The sequence below is a fragment of the Eptatretus burgeri genome, chromosome 9 (assembly GCF_056783735.1).
Source record: "Eptatretus burgeri isolate ZD-2024b chromosome 9, Ebu_testis_v1, whole genome shotgun sequence".
NCBI classification, from domain to species: domain Eukaryota; kingdom Metazoa; phylum Chordata; class Myxini; order Myxiniformes; family Myxinidae; genus Eptatretus; species Eptatretus burgeri.
In genome coordinates, this window is record NC_140969.1 from 1,751,934 (window position 1) to 1,771,782 (window position 19,849).

Here is a 19,849-nt window from a genome sequence, read left to right on the forward strand (position 1 = left end):
AATTGGAGTCATGGACACCGTTTTCTCTTTCCTACGTGGAACTTTTCCCTGTCACGAACCAAGGTGAACAGAATCTGAAAAAATAGAAAATTAATGAATCTTCTATTTTGTGCCCGCAAAGCTTGGTACTGAGGACGTTTACCCCTTGTTAACGGTGAACCTCGTGTTATTGCAGAAGGCCCTCAGACAGAAAATTTGATGGGGTCAATGGGATTTGAGGGGACTAATGGTTCTAATGGGGCTTCGAAGAAAGGTTTAAAATGGTCTAAACTGTGTAAGGGCTCGAAAGGTCTGTACGTCCAGAAGGTATGTTCCAACAGTCCGTAATTAATTGACGTAGTCAAGGTACAATCATAAAGTAATTAACAGATGTACTTACAGTCCGACTCACATTCAAACAGTACATAATCAATTGACACGCACGGGAGTCGACCAAGACCACCTCAACCAAGGATCACCATCCACCCAGGTTTTCAGTTTTACACAGTACAGTATATCCTGGACATAGACGTCAAGTGAATCGGCTGAAAATTGATGATTTATGTGTTTGACTTTTTAACCGATTGACCTCAAAAACAATAGGCTTCTTGCTTATGACGAACTCTACCATGTGAAGATCGGTATAAAATTGTGACCTGTAGGTGACAGACAGACAAATGCACAAGAGCAATTAATGTACTTTAAAAAAAAATCTTCAATTTCACAACAGACAGACAAACAGGGGTGAAAACATCCTGTCAACCTTCGTGGTGGAGAAAATTATGTAATTGCTCCTTTTCTAATCCTCACCTGAACCTGCCAAGCAGATAATTAAATATTCTGCTTCCACACACTTAAGTATCCAATTAAGATGAATGTGGTGAACAGGTCAACACCTGGTACGTTTCATTTGATTGCACACAACGCATCCATGTACACTATGAAACAAAAATAACTTTAAACAATAACTAGCAAGTTACCCGTGGTAGCATGGGATTCCAAACGGGGTAGCAATGGAGGAGGCAAAACAATGCAAATGGTGGCAGTCGTCGAGCCAGCAAACTGGGAGCAACAATTCACATTTATTGCAACGTCCGATGTGATGCAAATGCTCCAATGGTGGTGAGGTGCTCCGTTTGAAACAGTTTGTTCGATGTATGCAGCTTTTTGATGCCTCGGGTCCATAATAAAAAAAAATTCTTTTTAATTGGATTGGTGTTAAAGCCATTGATCAATTGCAAATTAATCCCAGGTGGAAAATCATCGAAACAAATAACAACAAATTGTTTTCAGAAAAGGCTTCACTCTTTATAAAAGAGTGTGAACATTTCACTGTAATCTCACCAGGCATAATCATCAAAACGAATCTTAAAATTTTTTTTTAAATGATCAAAAATGATGACAAACACAGACCTTCTCCCAATAAGAAAGCAGAAACAACACATTCAAGGGCACCATTGTATACCGAGTCAGCTTTATTGTTTCAGATGTTTCATACAGGCATTTCACTTGTCTTCAGGCTTGTTGAAGATGTACGTGAGGCAGCACTTTCCACAGTACTGCCGATTGTAATGACTCGCCATGAAGATGCCAGCCCCGCATTCCTCCGAGGGGCATTCACGCCGCAGGCGTGTTATCTTGCCATTTTCATCCACCTGGGAGGAGGAAAATGGAATATCATGTTGACTTCACACACAACTTTCACCAAAACACTCAAACCCTGCAACATCAGTTACTCAGCACAAGAGCTTCATAGTTCAGGTGAAAAATCTCAATTTAAAGTCACGTGAGGGAGAGCACAGGAGCGAAGAGAGAGATCGGTAGGAGAGAGACATCAGAAAGTCTGCAAAATGATTTTCAAAAGGGCAAATGCCCTTTGACCTTTGAAACCAAATTGTAATCATTTCACCTTTCTACTACAATCTATACTTGTGCCAGGTTTGGTTGAAATGGCTTCAGTGGTTCACAAGTCGTCGTGGTGAAAAAGATTTTCAATGAAAATGCATGTGACCAGAAACCATTGATCTGTCAAACCCAAAATTAAATTAGTTCATCCTTCTGTGACAGTTCATACTTGTGCCAACTTTGGTTGAAATCCCTGAAATGGTTCACAAGTTATTGTGGCGACCAAAAAAAAAAAAAACCATCAAGGACAGACGGACAACCCCCCCCAAAAAACAAGAGCTCCGACCTTCAGCTGCGGAAGCATCACGAGAAACCAAGCCGGTACGAGAGGACAAGTTGCCGTTTTATGAAATCATTTTCCTCTTTACATCTCACAGAAACGAACAATTTAATCCAATACTTATGAACACAATATGCCGTGTCATCATGGATATATTTGTGCTTTTACCTGGGAGTAAACAAACTGGTGCTTATAGCCATTCTCATATTTTTTGCAATTACATTTAATATTTTGAACCAAAGCTGATGCTGAAATGTTCGAGAATGTGCAAAACCTGTGGCTGAAGAAATATGTGGTTGAAGACGCAGTCACTCACCCTTTAAACGATTCTATATGAAGCACAATATGTGCATGAATGGAAGGGAGACTGACCATCTTCCCTGGAAGGATTTTACAGTGGAACCAAACAAATTATTTATTCGATCAGACGTATACCCCATCTGAGAATCTCTTCCTATATTGCTGGACTAGCTCTCGAGCTTTCGTCAAGGTTTCACCTGCAGAGCTCATTCGCCATGTAAAGGCAGGCAACCACTAGGTGCAAAACAGAAATGGTATCGACCGCATGCTCTGCCTCAGATGATCATCAGGTGACCATGGTGTGCACCATACGTTTCTGAACCCTTCTTAAAACAGACGGTTCATTCAAATGCTTCCATTCACTGCTAATTAATTAAATGTAGTTAATTAGCTTACAGTTTCATTTATTAGGTTAAATACCATCCTGTTTGAAGTGGAGACAAATGGCACAAAGCCAAGATTGTCCAAATAATTAAAGTGGAAAATAAAGCCATTATTGCAACCATGAGGTCAGGCCTTGCTTTACTGCTGAGGCAAGCAAGATGCACCTTGTAGTACTTGAGGACAGAAAGCTTGACCTTCTTCCTTTTATGTTTGTTTTTCTTGGGAGTCGTGTAAGATTTCTTCTTTCTCTTCTTGGCACCACCACGAAGCCTCAGCACAAGATGTAGAGTCGACTCCTGCAAGGAAAAAGAACAATGTTTCAATGAACATTCTTCATGTGATCAGGAGCATACTCCAATTGCACCATAAACTTCCAAACATATGAGGAATGAAACACAGCACTTAAAGGAAAAACAAACTTCAGCCAGCATAAACATATCAGCAGATTGGGACCATCCACATATTACGTATTCTGCTGCAGCAAAGGGATACAGTGGGAAAAGGAAAGATGAGGCTGGAGGTAAGGAAATGGTGAAGGGAGAGGGGGAATTATGGGATATACGAGGACAGCACAACAAGTTCTGCCATTTTTGCATATGCAATACGTAGATAGTTCCTATGTTAGTGTTGTTGAATGAAACTACATAACAACCTTCCGACAAGCAAACAATCAAGAAAACCTGGAAGATAAATCAAATAAATGCAGCATTCAAAAGTGAATAAAACCAAGATTCGAAATTAAAACAAACATTCAAAACCATGATTAAAATCAAATTATATACATGTCGAGGCTCGTATATGAGCGAACACACAGAACGTACAAGGGGAGCAAGAGACAAAAAGGGGGCGAGAAAGGGAAGCACAAAATAGAGGGGAACAGAGAAATTAGTAGATCTGTGGAAGGGAGAGGGGTGGGGTACACAGGGGAAACAAGATGGACACTTCAGGGACCTATAGGTCCTTACAGGACAGGGACTTTCAGGTCCTTACAGGACAGGGACTTTCAGGAAAGAAGGAAGGAATTTGAAAGAGGTGGGTTTGGGGTGGTGAACGGGGGGGGGGGGGAGTAGAAAAGGTCATGGTTTTGGATGGGAAAAGATAAGAGATGGTGGTGAACAGCTGTTTTGAAGACCTGGGAGGGAAGAGTGGGATTGAAGAGAGTATGGGGAGTTTGTTCCAAAGGTGGGAAAAAAAAAAAGAGGAATGAAAGAGTGAAGGCGAGCAGTGATTCTTGATTTTAGTAGTATTACCAGAAGGGGGTTTTTGATGGGCCTTAAGTGCCCTGCGGGAATACGGGGGGGGGGGGGGACAGATCACAGACAGAGTGGGGGGGGGAGGCCGGAGAGATGGTAGAAGACAGAAAGACCACCGACCTGCCAGCAGTGAGAGACCCGACGACTCAGCCTCATCGCGGAAAATACCAATGATTCTAAATGCCTTGGTTTCCACAGCATGAAGCCGAGAAAGGTGAGGTGGGAGCACCAGCCCAGAGGGGAGAGCAGTACTCAGTCAGGTTGCGGACGAAAGCTTTGTATGTGGAATCTAATATGTGATTAGATGCCACCAGGATTTGGAGGAGGGAGAGAGGTTTGAGAATTCAGACTTGAGATTAGAAAGATGTTGTTTTCTGGCTCTCCTGGGGGTAGACAAACACTTGTTCCGAGCTTTATGGAAGGAACTGAGATTACCCTCAGTTGGGTTTGCCTTCCAAGAGGCGAAGGCAATTTTTTTTCAGGACAACTGACTCGTCACACGCTTTAGTGTACCATGGGCGGGAGGAAGGGTATGACAACTGAAGACGAAATCGGATAAATATGTGCAGGAGAGAGAGCAAGTTTCTTTGAAAAGTTGAGCAAATTTCCATTCCTAGGATGAGTTGATGTTGGAGGAAATAGAGATGGGAGACCAGTCTAGAAGTTTTATGGCTGCTTGAAGACCCTGCCAGTCAGCCTGAGTGAAATGCCAGACTTGACGGCGCTGAGGTGATTCTCTGATAACAGCCAGAGAGATGTCTACTTGAACAAGCATGTGGTCAGAAGTACCGATTGGAGCGTAGGAAGAACAGCAGATATTTTCAGGGAAATTTGTCAAAATCAGATCCAGAAGAGATGGAGTACCGTTGGTTGAGATCCGGGTCGGGAAGTTGTCGGATTGAGTCAGTCCCAATAAGTCGCAGAAGTCTTTTGCTGAAGTGCCATGGCAGGTGAGAGAGGTACCCACACCCATGCAACTGGCATGATGGCAACTGAAGTCACCACGTATGAGGAAGAGAGAGTTCGGATGAGAGGATAGAAGTTTGTCCATGTTTTTGGCAAGCGAGGTGTAAATGGAGTCATCACTGTTTGGTGGATTGTGCAACACACAGATAAACATGAGGTGGGAGTGGAGGGGACGCCATACCCAGAGGTATTTCTGGGGTTGTGGGAGAGTGAGGGAAGTGCATGGAGCGTGAGGAAGAGAGTTTTTGATGAAGAAATCAACTCCGCTGCCAGGACAAGGCTCAGGTGTATCATACTGGAGGAGGGAGTAACCAGAGAGAGATACTTGAGAGTCAGATGTCTTGAAGGAGGAAAGTTTCAGTTCAGCAGATTATGTCTGGTTTGTCAAAGGCAGTTGGCTTTGAAGTTGGCGAAGGCCCCAGAGGAAGTTTGAGGTGCACATGGTTAAGGAAGAGGGAGGGGGGAGGGTAGGGCGAGCGAGGAGTGTTGAGGAAGAGAGACTTGGTGACATAGAGTGTGGGGGATTGTAGAAGAGCTTGGGGAGATGGCCGGATGAAGAAGAGAAAAGGCTCGGTGGTGATGGGATGAGGCACAGGCTAATTAAAAAAAAAAAAAAAAAATAATAATAATAATAATAATAATAATAAGAGAGAGGGCAGAGGGAAGTTGAAGATAGGAGGTGGAGGGATGAGATGGAAGATCGGTCAGGGGAAGGAGGCAGTTTTGTGGATGTGAGGGGGAGGGCAACTTTGAGAAGGGGGAGTGAGGGGAGATTGTAGGGAGGAGGGTAAGAGGGGAGAGTTGAGGGAGAAGGGTGAGGGGAAGTTTTTGAGAAAGGTGAGAGGAAAGCTTTTAGAGGAAGGGGAGATGAGAGCAGGCACTGCCAAGGGGCAGAAGGGCGATGGGAGAGGTGGGGAGAGGGGAGAGATGAGACTTGGTCGTGGAATGGTGAAGAAGGGAGCAGGCAGGGGGAAGTAAAAGATTTGAGGGGTTGAAAAGAGAGGAAGGTGTGATGAAAGGAAAGAAAGAGCATGTTTGAGATATTGAGGAATGTACTGATTGAGAAAGTGAGACATCTGTTCGGTTAGAATGGAAACCACAGATGTTAGAACACCACACAGGTTGGAACACCATAGGAGGAGCTGGTACTAAAGCAGAACAGTGAAGAGGTGCAAAGAGCGGAGGTAGGATCAGGGGCAAGATGGGAGGGGAAGGAAGAGGGCACAACAGGTGAGGAGTTTGGAGGAGGTAGAATTAAGGAGGTAGGGTGAATTGGCAGTGAAGTTGGGGGAGGGGGAAGGATGATTGATGCAACATGAACATACATTGCAAACTGGGATTTAAAAAATTTTGAAGTCAGAGATGCGATTAAAGACATTACGTGAGGGATGCAAAAAAGGAGAATTAAGAAAATGGAGAAAAGAAACGTCGTAAGAGTGAGACTTCACTTTTTAGACATGGGATGGGAACATGGGATGAAGGAAAGGTCGAATTGAAAAGTCTTTTGACGAAGAAGAAGAGGAGGAGTGAATTACGATACAACACAGAGAACCATACGTGTGAAAGAGGAAGTTTAAACATTTTCAGAGAGCGTTTTTTTGTTGTTCGTTTTTTATTTTTTTATTAAGATTAGATAAACGAAAGATTGAAGAAAAAAAATAATCGTGAAGGTGTATGGAGAATGTGGATCGGCAAAAGTAGAAGGAATATGGTAAGTCGGTGAAAGTTACAGTAAGTCGGTGGAGAAATCACATGGTTACGGGAGGTGTAAGGTGAGAAGTGAAAAGATATTCAAAATTTTTTTTTATTTTTTGTTATATTGAGTAAAGGAGAGGTTGAAGAAAAAAAAAATCATGAAGATGCATGGTGAATGTGGGTTGGCAAAAGAGGAAGGAGGAAGACGAGTCATTACAGGAAGTCACGTGGTTCCGTGGGCTTCAAGGTGAAAAGGAAAAGGTTTTTTTTGTTGTATTTTTTTTACATTTAAAGACATGAAACGGAGGGTATTGTTGGGAGGAAAAGAAGGAGTGGGGAGGGAAAAGTGGAGAAGATAAAACTGATGGGAATAAGGAGAAAATACAAATAAACACGATCATGCACAAACGGGAAGACGGGTAGGCCTCATGGAAACCCAATATGACAAGACCAACGAAAACTCACCATAGAGCAAAAAATTTGAAACAAAACTGAACTAGGAACACACAGTAAGCATGATGACAGCAAAAATAAAGTCAAAACACGACAAACAACGACCGGAAACTTATCTTTGAGAAAGTCGGCAGAGACCCCTGGAGAGAACCAATCCACCCAAAAACCAAAATACAACCAGTCTTAAAAAAAAATAAAATTCAACGCACATCAAAAATTGTATAGGTATTAAACCAATGAGAAAAATAAAACAAAACTCAACTCAAAAAATAATAAAATAAAATAAAAAAAAAAACTTCAAAATATATCAAATAAAACCCATATTTAAAAAGAGAATAAAACCCATCTTAAAAAAAAAACAAATAAAACCTGTCTTAAAAAAATTACAAATAAAAAATAAATAAAACCAGTCTTAAAAATATTTTTAAAAATATATATAACCAGTCTTAAAAAACAAGAAATTCATCAAATGAAACCCGTCTTACAAATATTTAAAAAAAAAAATAAAACCAGTCTTAAAAAACAAAAAATTAATCAAATAAAACCCATCTTAAAAAAATATATATCAAACAAAACCCATCTTAAAAATCAATTTAAAAAACATACAAAATCAGTCTGAAAAAAATAATATCAAATAAAACCCATCTTAAAAGCAAACAAACAAAAATAAATAAAACCCATCTTTCAAAAGGGAATGAAACACTACATGGTAAGGCTTTAGAAGACCGTAAAAAAATATTCATAATCCTGGAAATGGGACCACAAGGAACTGAGCAGCTGGATGGAATTAATTGAAAACTGGTGGTTGTACCTGCAGGTGTGCAAGGTTTTAGGCAGTAATGAAAAAAAAAAAACACAAAAGTATTAATGGCACTCAATACATCGCATACCTCCACCAGGCTGAACAGTTTATGTTTTGTAATCGCACCGATACGCCGGATCTGGATCCGGACCTTAACCAAAATCAAATTGGCTCGTTCTAATCACCAAACAGACTCATCCACCGAGTTTTGAAATATCATGCTATGGATAGTTTCTCGCCCCATCTCTCAATGGTTGAATAATTTTTAAAATAAAAAAATTAAAATTCTCAAATCAGTATTCGGATCTTCACCAAAATCGAATCGATTCGTCCTGGTGACACACAACATGTTGACAAAATTTTATGCAAATAACTTTGAAACATCCTGTTTAGCTCCATCACTCAATGGTGAAGAAGTGCTTCAAAAAATTCTCAGGTACAGATCTTCCTAAAAAAATATAATCATTTCATCCTCATCACACGCAACCTCTGCACCAAATTTCATCTGAATCCATCCACAACTTTTTGAGATATCCTGTTGACAGACAAACAGCCTGGGTGAAAAAAATAACCTCTGTTCACCTTCGGTGGCAGAGCTAAAAATTATAATCACAGTCCTGGGGGAGGGCGTGGGGGAAAATCCCAGTTTTCTACATGTAAATGTGTATCATATACTGTAGCACCATGTATTGGAAGCCTGCATTGCAAGTCTTCATGAAATGTGTTATAGACATCATAAAGTGAGGGAATTAACCTGTCCATGAGTGTGGATTATTTGCTCGTTAAAACCCATATGTAAAAAAAAAAAAAAAAAAAAAAAAAAAATCAAAGAAACCCATCCTCCTTTGTACTTTTATCAGTAATTGCACAACAGTACAATTTTTAATGAAACGACCCTCATTGCAGTCAAACCTTCTGAATGTTGTAATCAGAAAGTGTGCGTCCATCCTCAAGTTGCTTGCCAGCAAATATTAAACGCTGCTGGTCAGGGGGGATTCCTGCAGCACAAGCCAAAGGGAGCATTCAACAAACATCAACATGAGATATATACAACAAACAGTCCTGCTCATTCCAATATATACACATATTTTTTTTAAAAACACATTTAATCTCCAGTGAATAGTCCATTGCTGAAAGACTGGAACAAAATCAAGGGCGTCTCTGGCTTCTTTAATTACACCGAGAACAAAGTAAGCAATGTCCTGTCACCACAGCGCAGCTGAAAAAGAATAAACTATCATGGTTACACGTGGTGCATATCAAAAGCACACACCGAGTGCCCAGCAACCTTTTAAAGGAGATCACTACCCTCCCAAACTCGGTGGCTGTGTCTGAAGCCAGGTGGGGAGATGTCTCAGGTATGTCTACGTGTGTGCAACCCACTGCCCTCTCCCCAACTGCACAACTGGAGATTTGACAATCGCACATGATACACATTTACACATTTACACATATGCAAATCCAGCGTCCACACATGCAAATAATGAGTGCTCGGTTGTTCTTCCAGGGTGAACTAGACTTTTCTCTATCCGGTCTAATCTAGGAGCGAGGAACAAATGTTATCCATGACCACAGAGGTTGAGACGGCCATTCTCGTGGACATGAAATAACATTTTTGTGTCCGGATTTCCATTTTTAGGTTATTTCTCCAAAAAAAAACTCGTAGAGCCCAGGTGTACAGCCATAACTCCGTTAACATTTGATTAAAACATCTTCGTCCCATAAACTACCCGACTGATATGGACCAAATTTGATACAATACATCAGGACAGCAAGGTCTCATGGGGTTCTGCTCCCAGACCGGATGTGCCCCTATAAAGGGGTTTTTTGCACCAAATATTGGGATTTTATTCAAAAATCTTTGTCTCAGAAATTGCCGAACAGATCCAGACAAACTCGCCACAAAGCATCGGGACAATGCCATCACCTTAACTTGTGCTCCCCATGGCCGCATCTCCCCTGGAAAGGGGGCCACAGCCTCAGTCCCCTAACTAATAAATGTCAAGTGATAAACGTCAGCTTTCGTTGCTTTATTTAATTTCCGTACATGAGATAACAAGTATCTCTTAAACCAAGAAGAATTACAAAATTTAAGTTCCAGAATAGAACTTACAAGCAGCTGCAAACTCCAAGGAAAGTGTTCATTTGTCCATTTGATATTTTGATATATTTTTTTTAAGACTGGTTGTATTCGATAATTATTGTTTTTTTAAGACTTTTTTATATTTTTAAGATGGGTTTGATTTTATTTTTTAAAGATGGTTTTAATTTTTTTTGTTTTTTTTAAAGACAGGTTTTATTTGTTTTTTTGTTTTTTTTTTAAAGGGTTTTATTCTCTGTCTCAGTTCATTTGTCCAAATATATATATACACACACACACACACACACACACACACACACACACACACACACACACACACACACACACACACACACACACACACACACACACACACACACACACACACACACTGTGGCATCTATAAGGTATATATTGTTGTGGTTGACCAAATTCGCAAACCACCATTCAGGTCCCTTAGGTGAGATATCTCGGTAAGTATATGTGTAGTTAGGCCCAAACCCGTTGTCTAGAGGGAATAAATGTCATTCATGAGGGCTGCGACTCTTCAGGATAGCCGTTTTTCTTTTACTATCTTTATTTTGGACCAACCGCCATTATTACCACCACCAACCACGTCTCAACAGCCATCACAACAACCACCAACCACAACGCCGCTTCACCACAACCGCCACGACCTTTACCGTCACAACTCGCCACCATCGCATCACCGTCATCTCGCGCCACTCGTGGGCACCGATGCTGGACTCGTGTAGAGCGCGCACCGAGCAGCGTGTTCAAAAGCATCGCGGACTTTCCGCAGAAAAACGGATCAAAAACGACTCACGCCCACTTTTGTTCCGTCCAATCGGTGAGCGAGGGGCGATTTGGCCCCGCCTCCAGGGCGTTGGAGGGCGGTCGCTATATGCAAATTCATGGATCAAAAAGCATTCACGCCCACTTTTCCTCGGGTCAATGGGGAGCCAGCAAGAGAGGTGAAAGGTCGGAGGCAGAGGGTCAAAGATGAAGGAGCGAGGCCACGGGGGATATAAGGGGCCGCGTTCGTCAGTCGAGGCAGTTCAGTTCGCAGGAGGAAGAGTTCGGAGTGGGAAGTGGAGAAGAGAGCAGTTCGCAGTTAGCAGTTCAGTGTAGTTGGGAGTTCGCGGAGTCGGAGTGAAGAGGACGGAGCTGTGGAGAGGCGGCGGCGGCGAAGGCGGAGGAGGGGGTGCTCGCGTCGGATTCGGGGAACTGCGGAGAGAAAGGCCGGCGGCGCGACCGAGGTCGTGGTGGAGACGCTCGTCGCGGGACCCGCGATTTTGTGAAATCCTCCTTTCCCCGAGCATCAGCAACCCCCTCCTGTTTCCCCCCGCGCTGAGATAGTGCGACAAAAGGGGGCCCCCTTCCCACCCCCTACCAGACACTGTCCGCGAGGCCCGCGGAGTTGAGGCACCACCGCCGCTCCGCGTCTCATCATCAGACGGGTAGGCCCGACACGGTCTCGGCCCCAGGCCCGCCTACCCCCTCATCCTGGAGGGTGGTTCTCTTTTCTTTTGCTTTGGGAATATGTGTTGTCGGCGCCGTCTGTGAAGTAAAATTGTATAAGTGTTGCCGTGTGCTCGCGTAGTCGGTATTAGATCTGCATTGTTGCATCTGCTTTTTGTCTTCTTCTTTTCCATGTGCTTTTGGTGGAATTGTATATGTGTGCTTTCCGTTCATCGCGAAATAAATGTGCTTATTATTGAACTGTTTTCCCGCTTCGCTTCGTCATTTCTTTCATTGAATCCCCATCTTGCTTCACGTAAAGGGTTGGTCCTGGGCTAAGACGCCCGATAATTAATCGAACCGTCGAGACCGACGAATAACACCGCTCGGTTATCCCGATAGTACGGAACGGGTCGCTTAAGTGGCCCGTGTCCGAAGTCGACCTGCGATCGCCCGGTCTACCCTCCGTGTGGGTACTTAGGTAGGTCGAATTTGGCGAGCAACCCTATCCCACGCGGGGGCCGATTGGCTCGATCGCGGTGAGACCGAAAGGTCCACCCGTGACTGGTTCCCGGCGTTAGTCCGAGAGGGTCACGACTGGATTGTCCGTCCGGTGGGCGACGTGCCGCGATTCGAGTTACGTGGCCGTTCGCACGCCGGCGGGCGCGAATCCGCGACAATATATATAATATATACACATCAGAAACAGCATGTGGTGTCCATATAGTATATATACACACTTCAGAACAGCATGTGGTGTCCATATGGTATATATACACACTTCAGAACAGCATGTGGTGTCTATATGGTATATATACACACTTCAGAACAGTATGTGGTGTCCATATATATATATATATATATATATATATATATATATATATATATATATATATATATATTGTTATGGCTGTGGTAATTCGCAAACCACCATTCAGGACCCTCAGGTGAGATATCTTCATAGGTACATGTGTAGTTAGCCCAAATCCGTTGTATAGAGGGAATTTATGTGATTCATCCGGGCTGCGACACTTTGAGTTAGCCATTTTTTCTGTTCTATCTTTATTTTGAACCATCCACGTCTCAACCGCAATCACACAACAACCACGCCACCGCCACCATCTATGCTCCCACATCATCGCACCACCCCCATTCCAAAACGGCACCATAACCATCAAACCACCACCGAAAACCCTCCACCACCTTCACCTCTCTCCTTCTACGGCCATTCCCGCACCACCTGTGAACACTGAACGTCGGGCTGTCTCGGGCCCGTTCGGCGATTGGTACCGAACGCACCGAGCCGCGAGCGCGAATAGCGGCCTTTCCGAGGGAAAATTCGGATCACTTTTGCTCCGTCCAATGAGCGAGCGCGGGGCGGCTTGGGCCCGCCTCCAGGCGCGTGTGTGTGAAGTCGATATATGCAAATTCTAGGATCAGGGGAGGTTCACGCCCCCGTTTCCTCCGACCAATGGGCGAGCGTGGCTCCGCCCCCGAGGTCATTCTGATCTGAATATTTGCATACTGGCTTCTCCTGCCCGCCTATAAAAAGGAGAGCGCAAGGCGAGAGTGGCAGAGTGGAGTCAGTCGAGTGGAAGAGTCAGATCGGGGAAGTCGGATGAGGAGAGTGTGGAGAGTGTGGAGAGTGTGGAGAGTGTGGAGAGTGTGGAGAGTGTGGAGAGTGTGGAGAGTGTGGAGAGTGTGGAGAGTGTGGAGAGTGTGGAGAGTGTGGAGAGTGTGGAGAGTGTGGAGAGTGTGGAGAGTGTGGAGAGTGTGGAGAGTGTGGAGAGTGTGGAGAGTGTGGAGAGTGTGGAGAGTGTGGAGAGTGTGGAGAGTGTGGAGAGTGTGGAGAGTGTGGAGAGTGTGGAGAGTGTGGAGAGTGTGGAGAGTGTGGAGAGTGTGGAGAGTGTGGAGAGTGTGGAGAGTGTGGAGAGGGGGGAGAGTGTGGAGAGTGTGGAGAGTGTGGAGAGTGTGGAGAGTGTGGAGAGTGTGGAGAGTGTGGAGAGTGTGGAGAGTGTGGAGAGTGTGGAGAGTGTGGAGAGTGTGGAGAGTGTGGAGAGTGTGGAGAGTGTGGAGAGTGTGGAGAGTGTGGAGAGTGTGGAGAGTGTGGAGAGTGTGGAGAGTGTGGAGAGTGTGGAGAGTGTGGAGAGTGTGGAGAGTGTGGAGAGTGTGGAGAGTGTGGAGAGTGTGGAGAGTGTGGAGAGTGTGGAGAGTGTGGAGAGTGTGGAGAGTGTGGAGAGTGTGGAGAGTGTGGAGAGTGTGGGGAGTGTGGAGAGTGTGGAGAGTGTGGAGAGTGTGGAGAGTGTGGAGAGTGTGGAGAGTGTGGAACGGAGAAGAGTTGCAGAGAGTCGGGCGAGGGAGAGCTGTGGAACTCGTCGTGAGAGTCGTGAGGGTCACGACTGAATTGTCCGTCAGGTGGGCGACGTGCCACGATCCGAGTTACGTGGCCGTCCGCACGCCGGCGGGCGCGAATTCGCAACAATATATATATATATATATATATATATATATATATATATATATATATATATATATCATAACAGTATGGTATGTCTATATACACACTTCAGAACAGTATGTGGTGTCCATGTGGTATATATATATATATATATATATATATATATATATATATATATATATATATATATATATATATATATATATATATATATATATATACACATATATATATATACACACACACATGAGAACAGTATGTGGTGTCAATATGGTATATATACATCAGAACAGTATGTGGTGTCAATATGGTATATATACATCAGAACAGTATGTGGTGTCAATATGGTATATATACATCAGAACAGTATGTGGTGTCAATATGGTATATACATCAGAAGAGTATGTGGTTTCTATATGGTAAATATATATATATATATATATATATATATATATATATATATATATATATATATATATATATATATATATATATATATATATATATATATATAGTTGTAGATTTCCGCCAGCCGGCGTGCGAACGACCGCATCTAACCAATAGCGGTCGCTTCGCCCACCGAACGGACAATCCAGTCGCGGCTTTCCGGATCAACGCCAGAAACCAGCCACGGGTGTGTTTTTAACCACACCACAACCTTGTCCGCACTCAACCCGCGCTACAGGGTCCGATCGCCAAATCTTCGATTTACCGAATTATTCGCGCGGGTAGGTTACCGAGAGATTGTACCTCAACGGGACCGCTAGGAAACAAGCCGCTGAAGCAGCTCGCTTCCTTTTGGGATAACCGAGCGGGGTATTATCGCGCAGTCCCGTTGGACCCGATCACTTTATCGGCTATTTAAAAACCAACTGTATTCCGAGTGCAAGATGAGGCAGTTCAATGAGGGAATGGACGCAACGAACAGGTTTACATTCACACAAGGACAATTATTCAAATAAAAGACGTATGCAATTAAACAAGGAAAAACACGTATGCAATTATACAAGCAACAAAAGCACGACAAAAGAACTACAACCGTCTACTTATTATGTACAGTCACTTGCACTCAACAGCAGTTCCTACTTATTAGACGGGCCCACGGACACACGTACGCACACACACACCCAAGAAATGGTGGCAGAGGCCTTTAATAACGAGCTCCAGCTCGGAGGACAGATGAGCTGAAACCCAGAACCTATCTCGAACCTCTCCACCTCGTGTGGTCTTCAAGTTGTTCGGACCCGGGCTCCAGCGAGAGTGAGCTGGATCCAATCGCCGTGAGCTGCGATCCTTCCCGAGCTCCGGCGAATCCTCCTGCGCTCAACACGTGCTGGTGAGACGAGGCGCCGATCCTTCCCGTCGATGCGTCGCTTCCCCGAGGAACCACCTCCACAAAGAGGTCGATGAGTCGCACCAAGCCGGGAACCAAAATGGAGAACAAAGAGCTCCACGAACCAAGAACAAGAAGCCACGACTTGCATCTTGAGCCGAGCAACCGGCTTAACTTCCTTCCAAACAGGACAGCTTGAAGCAAAAAGCTCTCCTGAGCCAAGCAGAAGCCGAAGCTCACGAGACCATCAAAGCAAAAAGCCTTCTCCCGAGCCAGGCCTCAGTCGAAGCTCACTGAGCCAGCCGAAGCAAAAAGCTTCCGAAGGCCTCAACCCTAACCCAAGCCAAACAGGACCCGAAGGTCTGCTGAGCGACTACTCTCTGCCGAAGCAAAAAGCTTACTACTCCAACTCCCCTCCTCCACGCCCGGTGTGACTCATGCCCTCGTGATCCATCCCCCCCCCCCCCGCTCAACCACGGGTGGGAGGGAGTTGTTGACATCATGAATCACGGGACGGCAGGGTGGTTCTTCCTCTTGTCAGAAGAGGGGGAGGGATGTCTCCATTGTTCGTTCCCTAACTATTAAATCGATCCGCAGCGCATCTAATCGATTTCTGAACATTTAAACAATGAAAGGCGAGCTATCGAGGGAACAAGCACTTATCGACATTGCTGACTTAAGGAACCTGTATGTTGTGTGCAATCAAATTCCAAATTTGTAACAATATATATATATATATATGAAAGGTATATGGTGTCTATATGGTATACAGTCAGCCCCGCTTTATCGTGGTTCACCTATCGCACCCCCGGTTCATCGCGGGTTTTCCCTTGGAACGTAACTAATTTTTTTCTGCGGATTCACCCGGTACATCGCGGTAATAATATATAAAATATAAATTATTTAGCAATAAATTATAACGCGTGGTGCTCGACCAGTCACACAATGCACGAGACAAAGTTTCGCTTGTGAACTTCGAATATTTTCTACGTTTTTTTCTCCAAGCCCCACGATGCCGCCCAAACGCCCGGCACCTTCTTAGGCTTCTGGCAAGGAACCGAAGCGCCAGAGGAAGGTCCTGGGACGCTCCAGGAGTAGGTTAAGGTGCTCGATATATGCTTCGGGAAGGAAAAAGGTTTGCCGCCGTTGGACGAGCACTGCTCGTACCCAGCACCTCAAAACCGACCAGACCAGATTCGTCGATCTCCAGCACCTCAAACCCAATCACTGCCAAACCGACCAGACCAGACCAGACAAGTCGATCTCCGGCACCTCAAACCCAATTACTGCCAAACCGACCAGACCAGACGAGTCGATTTTTTGGGGAGGCGTCCATTCATCGCGGATTTTCACTGAGCGTGGGGAGGTTTGGAACGTAACCCCCGCGAGAAACGGGGGATCACTGTATATATCAGAACAGTATATGGTGTATATATATATATATATATATATATATATATATATATATATATATATATATATATATATATATATATATATATATATCATAACAGTATATGGTGTCTATATATATATATATATATATATATATATATATATGTATATATATATATATATATATCATAACAGTATATGGTGTCTATATATATATATATATATCATAACAGTATATGGTGTATGTATATATATATATATATATATATATATATATATATATATATATATATACATACATACATACATTAGAACAGTAAGTGGTGTCTACATGGTATATATATATATATATATATATATATATATATATATATATATATATATATATATATATATATATATATATATATATATATATATATATATATATATACACACACATTAGAACAGTATGTGGTGTCATCGGGTTGGGCTCCCCATCTGGATTCGTCCCCTACAAGAGGCTGGAAGGGGTTTCGTCTCGAATTCAGGTAATCCCATCAGAAAACGATGGCCACATACACACCAAACTGTCCATCAAACACAAGGAACCTTTGTAATCATGTGCGTGCTGCTGATACCTTCCAACTTAGTACACGTCCGACGTCGCCGCGTCGGTGCCTCCGAACAACGTGCTACAACATAACCCAACGGGATACATTTCCACGAGCAGCCTCCATATTGGTACACTCAAGGAGGATGTGTCGGTAATGAAAACGTTTCATCAAGTTTACCTTCTTTGTCTTGAATCTTTGCCTTCACATTCTCGATCGTATCTGAGGGTTCCACCTACACAAGAGGGACAAAACAAACCATCGCTCGATGTCACACTCGTTAAAGCTTTCTCGGCCACAATTACAAACAAGTCAACTGTCGTGAGATGCGTGTCGAAAAAAACAGAGAACGTCAAAGCCAGCAGATCTTCGTGTTCTCAACACAAAGGAAAATGAAAAGCGAACGTTCCTGGATCACAGGTGGGCCACGTGCTCGTCGTTCCCTACCTCCAACGTGATGGTTTTACCCGTCAAGGTTTTCACAAAGATCTGCATCGTCACAGCTCGTCTTTCTGCCCGAAAGGGCAAAGACTTATCCCTTCAAATCTTCACCAAGGGAACGTTTCTCACGCACGTCGACAATATGCAACACCAGCAAACGCAAAGAAAATGGCGGAAAGGAAGAAGGACCTGCACGTGCACGTCACGCCGGAAATGGCGTCGTCACGCCGGAAATTGCGTCATCACGCCGTAGTTGAGGAAAACCTAAACGGTTTCTATAAAATTAATTTTATAAACCCGAGGATTATTTATTCGACATTTGGAAACCCCCAAGCTTCCTCTTAGTAAGATCATCACGTGATGATTAATTTTTCTTGATCCTCACGCCATGTTGCCAAGGCAACGCGACGGTTTCAAACATGGCGGCGCTTCTACGACCGGTTTTTTCTTTCATAACATATTCGATCGAAACACTTTTGTACTTTATTAAAATCACAGTTTTTGTTGTTTCATTCATATTGTGATAGAATATTTCGAGTTATTGTAGTACAATTAACAAATTTCAACAAAGCCTCCCACCCTATAGTTTGAAGCGGTGTATTTTCTTAATACGTGGTCTGTTATAAATCCTTTTAAAAAAACATAACTTTATGGACGTTGATAAGAGTATAAAATAACATTTAATTTGTCACTTTCAAAAAAAATAATTAGTTACAACCTTCGTGTCGTCCTAACAATTTGCTTATTTCGTTCTTCATCGAAAATCATCGTGTACGGGGGTGGGGGGGGGGGGTGTCCTCCATTACCAAGAAGCTTGGAAAGCGCTCGCCAAGCGGCTTAAGCACTCAAGCAAGCACTCTGCACTTTGACACCTCTGTCGGAGGTGGAACACCGATCCACCAAGAAGTCGATGTTGCATCATCGCAAATCCCCACACTTCCACCAGGAATGAACCAATTATCAAAGTTTGAGATTAAATAAAATTTCCCGTTTTGACCCCAACGACCCTCAGCCTCGAACCCGGGGGTCAAATCCCAAAAAATTACATATTTCATGGATCTCCCAATGTTGATTGGACACGCAAAGTCTCATTTGAAAATGTTTTATTTTTTCGGTGTTGACCTTTTGACCCCGTCCAAGGGTTTGTGACCCCGTCCCAGGGTGTGTGACCCTGTCCCAGGGTGTGTGACCCCATCCCAGGGTGTGTGACCCCGTCCAAGGGTGTGTGACCCCGTCCCAGGGTGTGTGACCCCGTCCCAGGGTGTGTGACCCCATCCCAGGGTGTGTGACCCCGTCCCAGGGTGTGTGACGCCATCCCAGGGTGTGTGACCCCGTCCCAGGAGGTGTGACCGCGTCCCAGGGTGTGTGACCCCGTCCCAGGGTGTGTGACCCCGTCCCAGGGTGTGTGACCCCGTCCCAGGAGGGTGACCCATCCCAGGGTGTGTGACCCCGTCCCAGGGTGTGTGACCCCGTCCCAGGAGGGTGACCCATCCCAGGGTGTGTGACCCCGTCCCAGGGTGTGTGACCGCGTCCCAGGGTGTGTGACCCCGTCCCAGGGTGTGTGACCCCGTCCCAGGGTGTGTGACCCCGTCCCAGGAGGTGTGACCGCGTCCCAGGGTGTGTGACCCCGTCCCAGGGTGTGTGACCCCGTCCCAGGGTGTGTGACCCCGTCCCAGGGTGTGTGACCCCGTCCCAGGAGGTGTGACCCCGTCCCAGGAGGTGTGACCCCGTCTCAGGGTGTGTGACCCCGTCCCAGGGTGTTTGACCAAAAGTGATAACGTTCTTGTCATGCGGTGATCATAACAACCAAGTGTGCACAATCGTTTAGGAGGACATGGTGTGACAGACGGACAGACAGACGTGCGGAGCAGATTACATCATCCTCCTGATTTCTTTCAACAAGCTCAAATGAGCTAAGATCCTCGTTCTCTTAATGATGACGTCATAAAAACGAATATGACGTCATTGCGATGTATCAGGTTTGCGATAAATTATCTGTGCTAATGCCCTGTTCGATTCCCGCAAACAGAATTCAAAAAGCTTGCCTAGTTTTGGAGATAATTTTTTCGGC

At 44.3% G+C, this 19,849-nt stretch overlaps 1 protein-coding gene across 1 annotated transcript; it reads right to left on the bottom strand.

The window, feature by feature from the left end:
• Window positions 1-1,436: 1,436 nt before the first annotated feature.
• RPS27A (ribosomal protein S27a) lies at window positions 1,437-18,002 on the bottom strand. The gene is made up of 5 exons (XM_085893871.1): window positions 17,785-18,002; window positions 17,518-17,572; window positions 8,930-9,015; window positions 3,013-3,144; window positions 1,437-1,634 (listed from the first exon to the last, which is right to left on the bottom strand). The coding sequence occupies exons 1-5, from the start codon at window positions 17,830-17,832 to the stop codon at window positions 1,485-1,487; spliced, it is 471 nt and encodes a 156-aa protein (XP_085749997.1). The 5' UTR covers window positions 17,833-18,002; the 3' UTR covers window positions 1,437-1,484.
• Window positions 18,003-19,849: the final 1,847 nt, after the last annotated feature.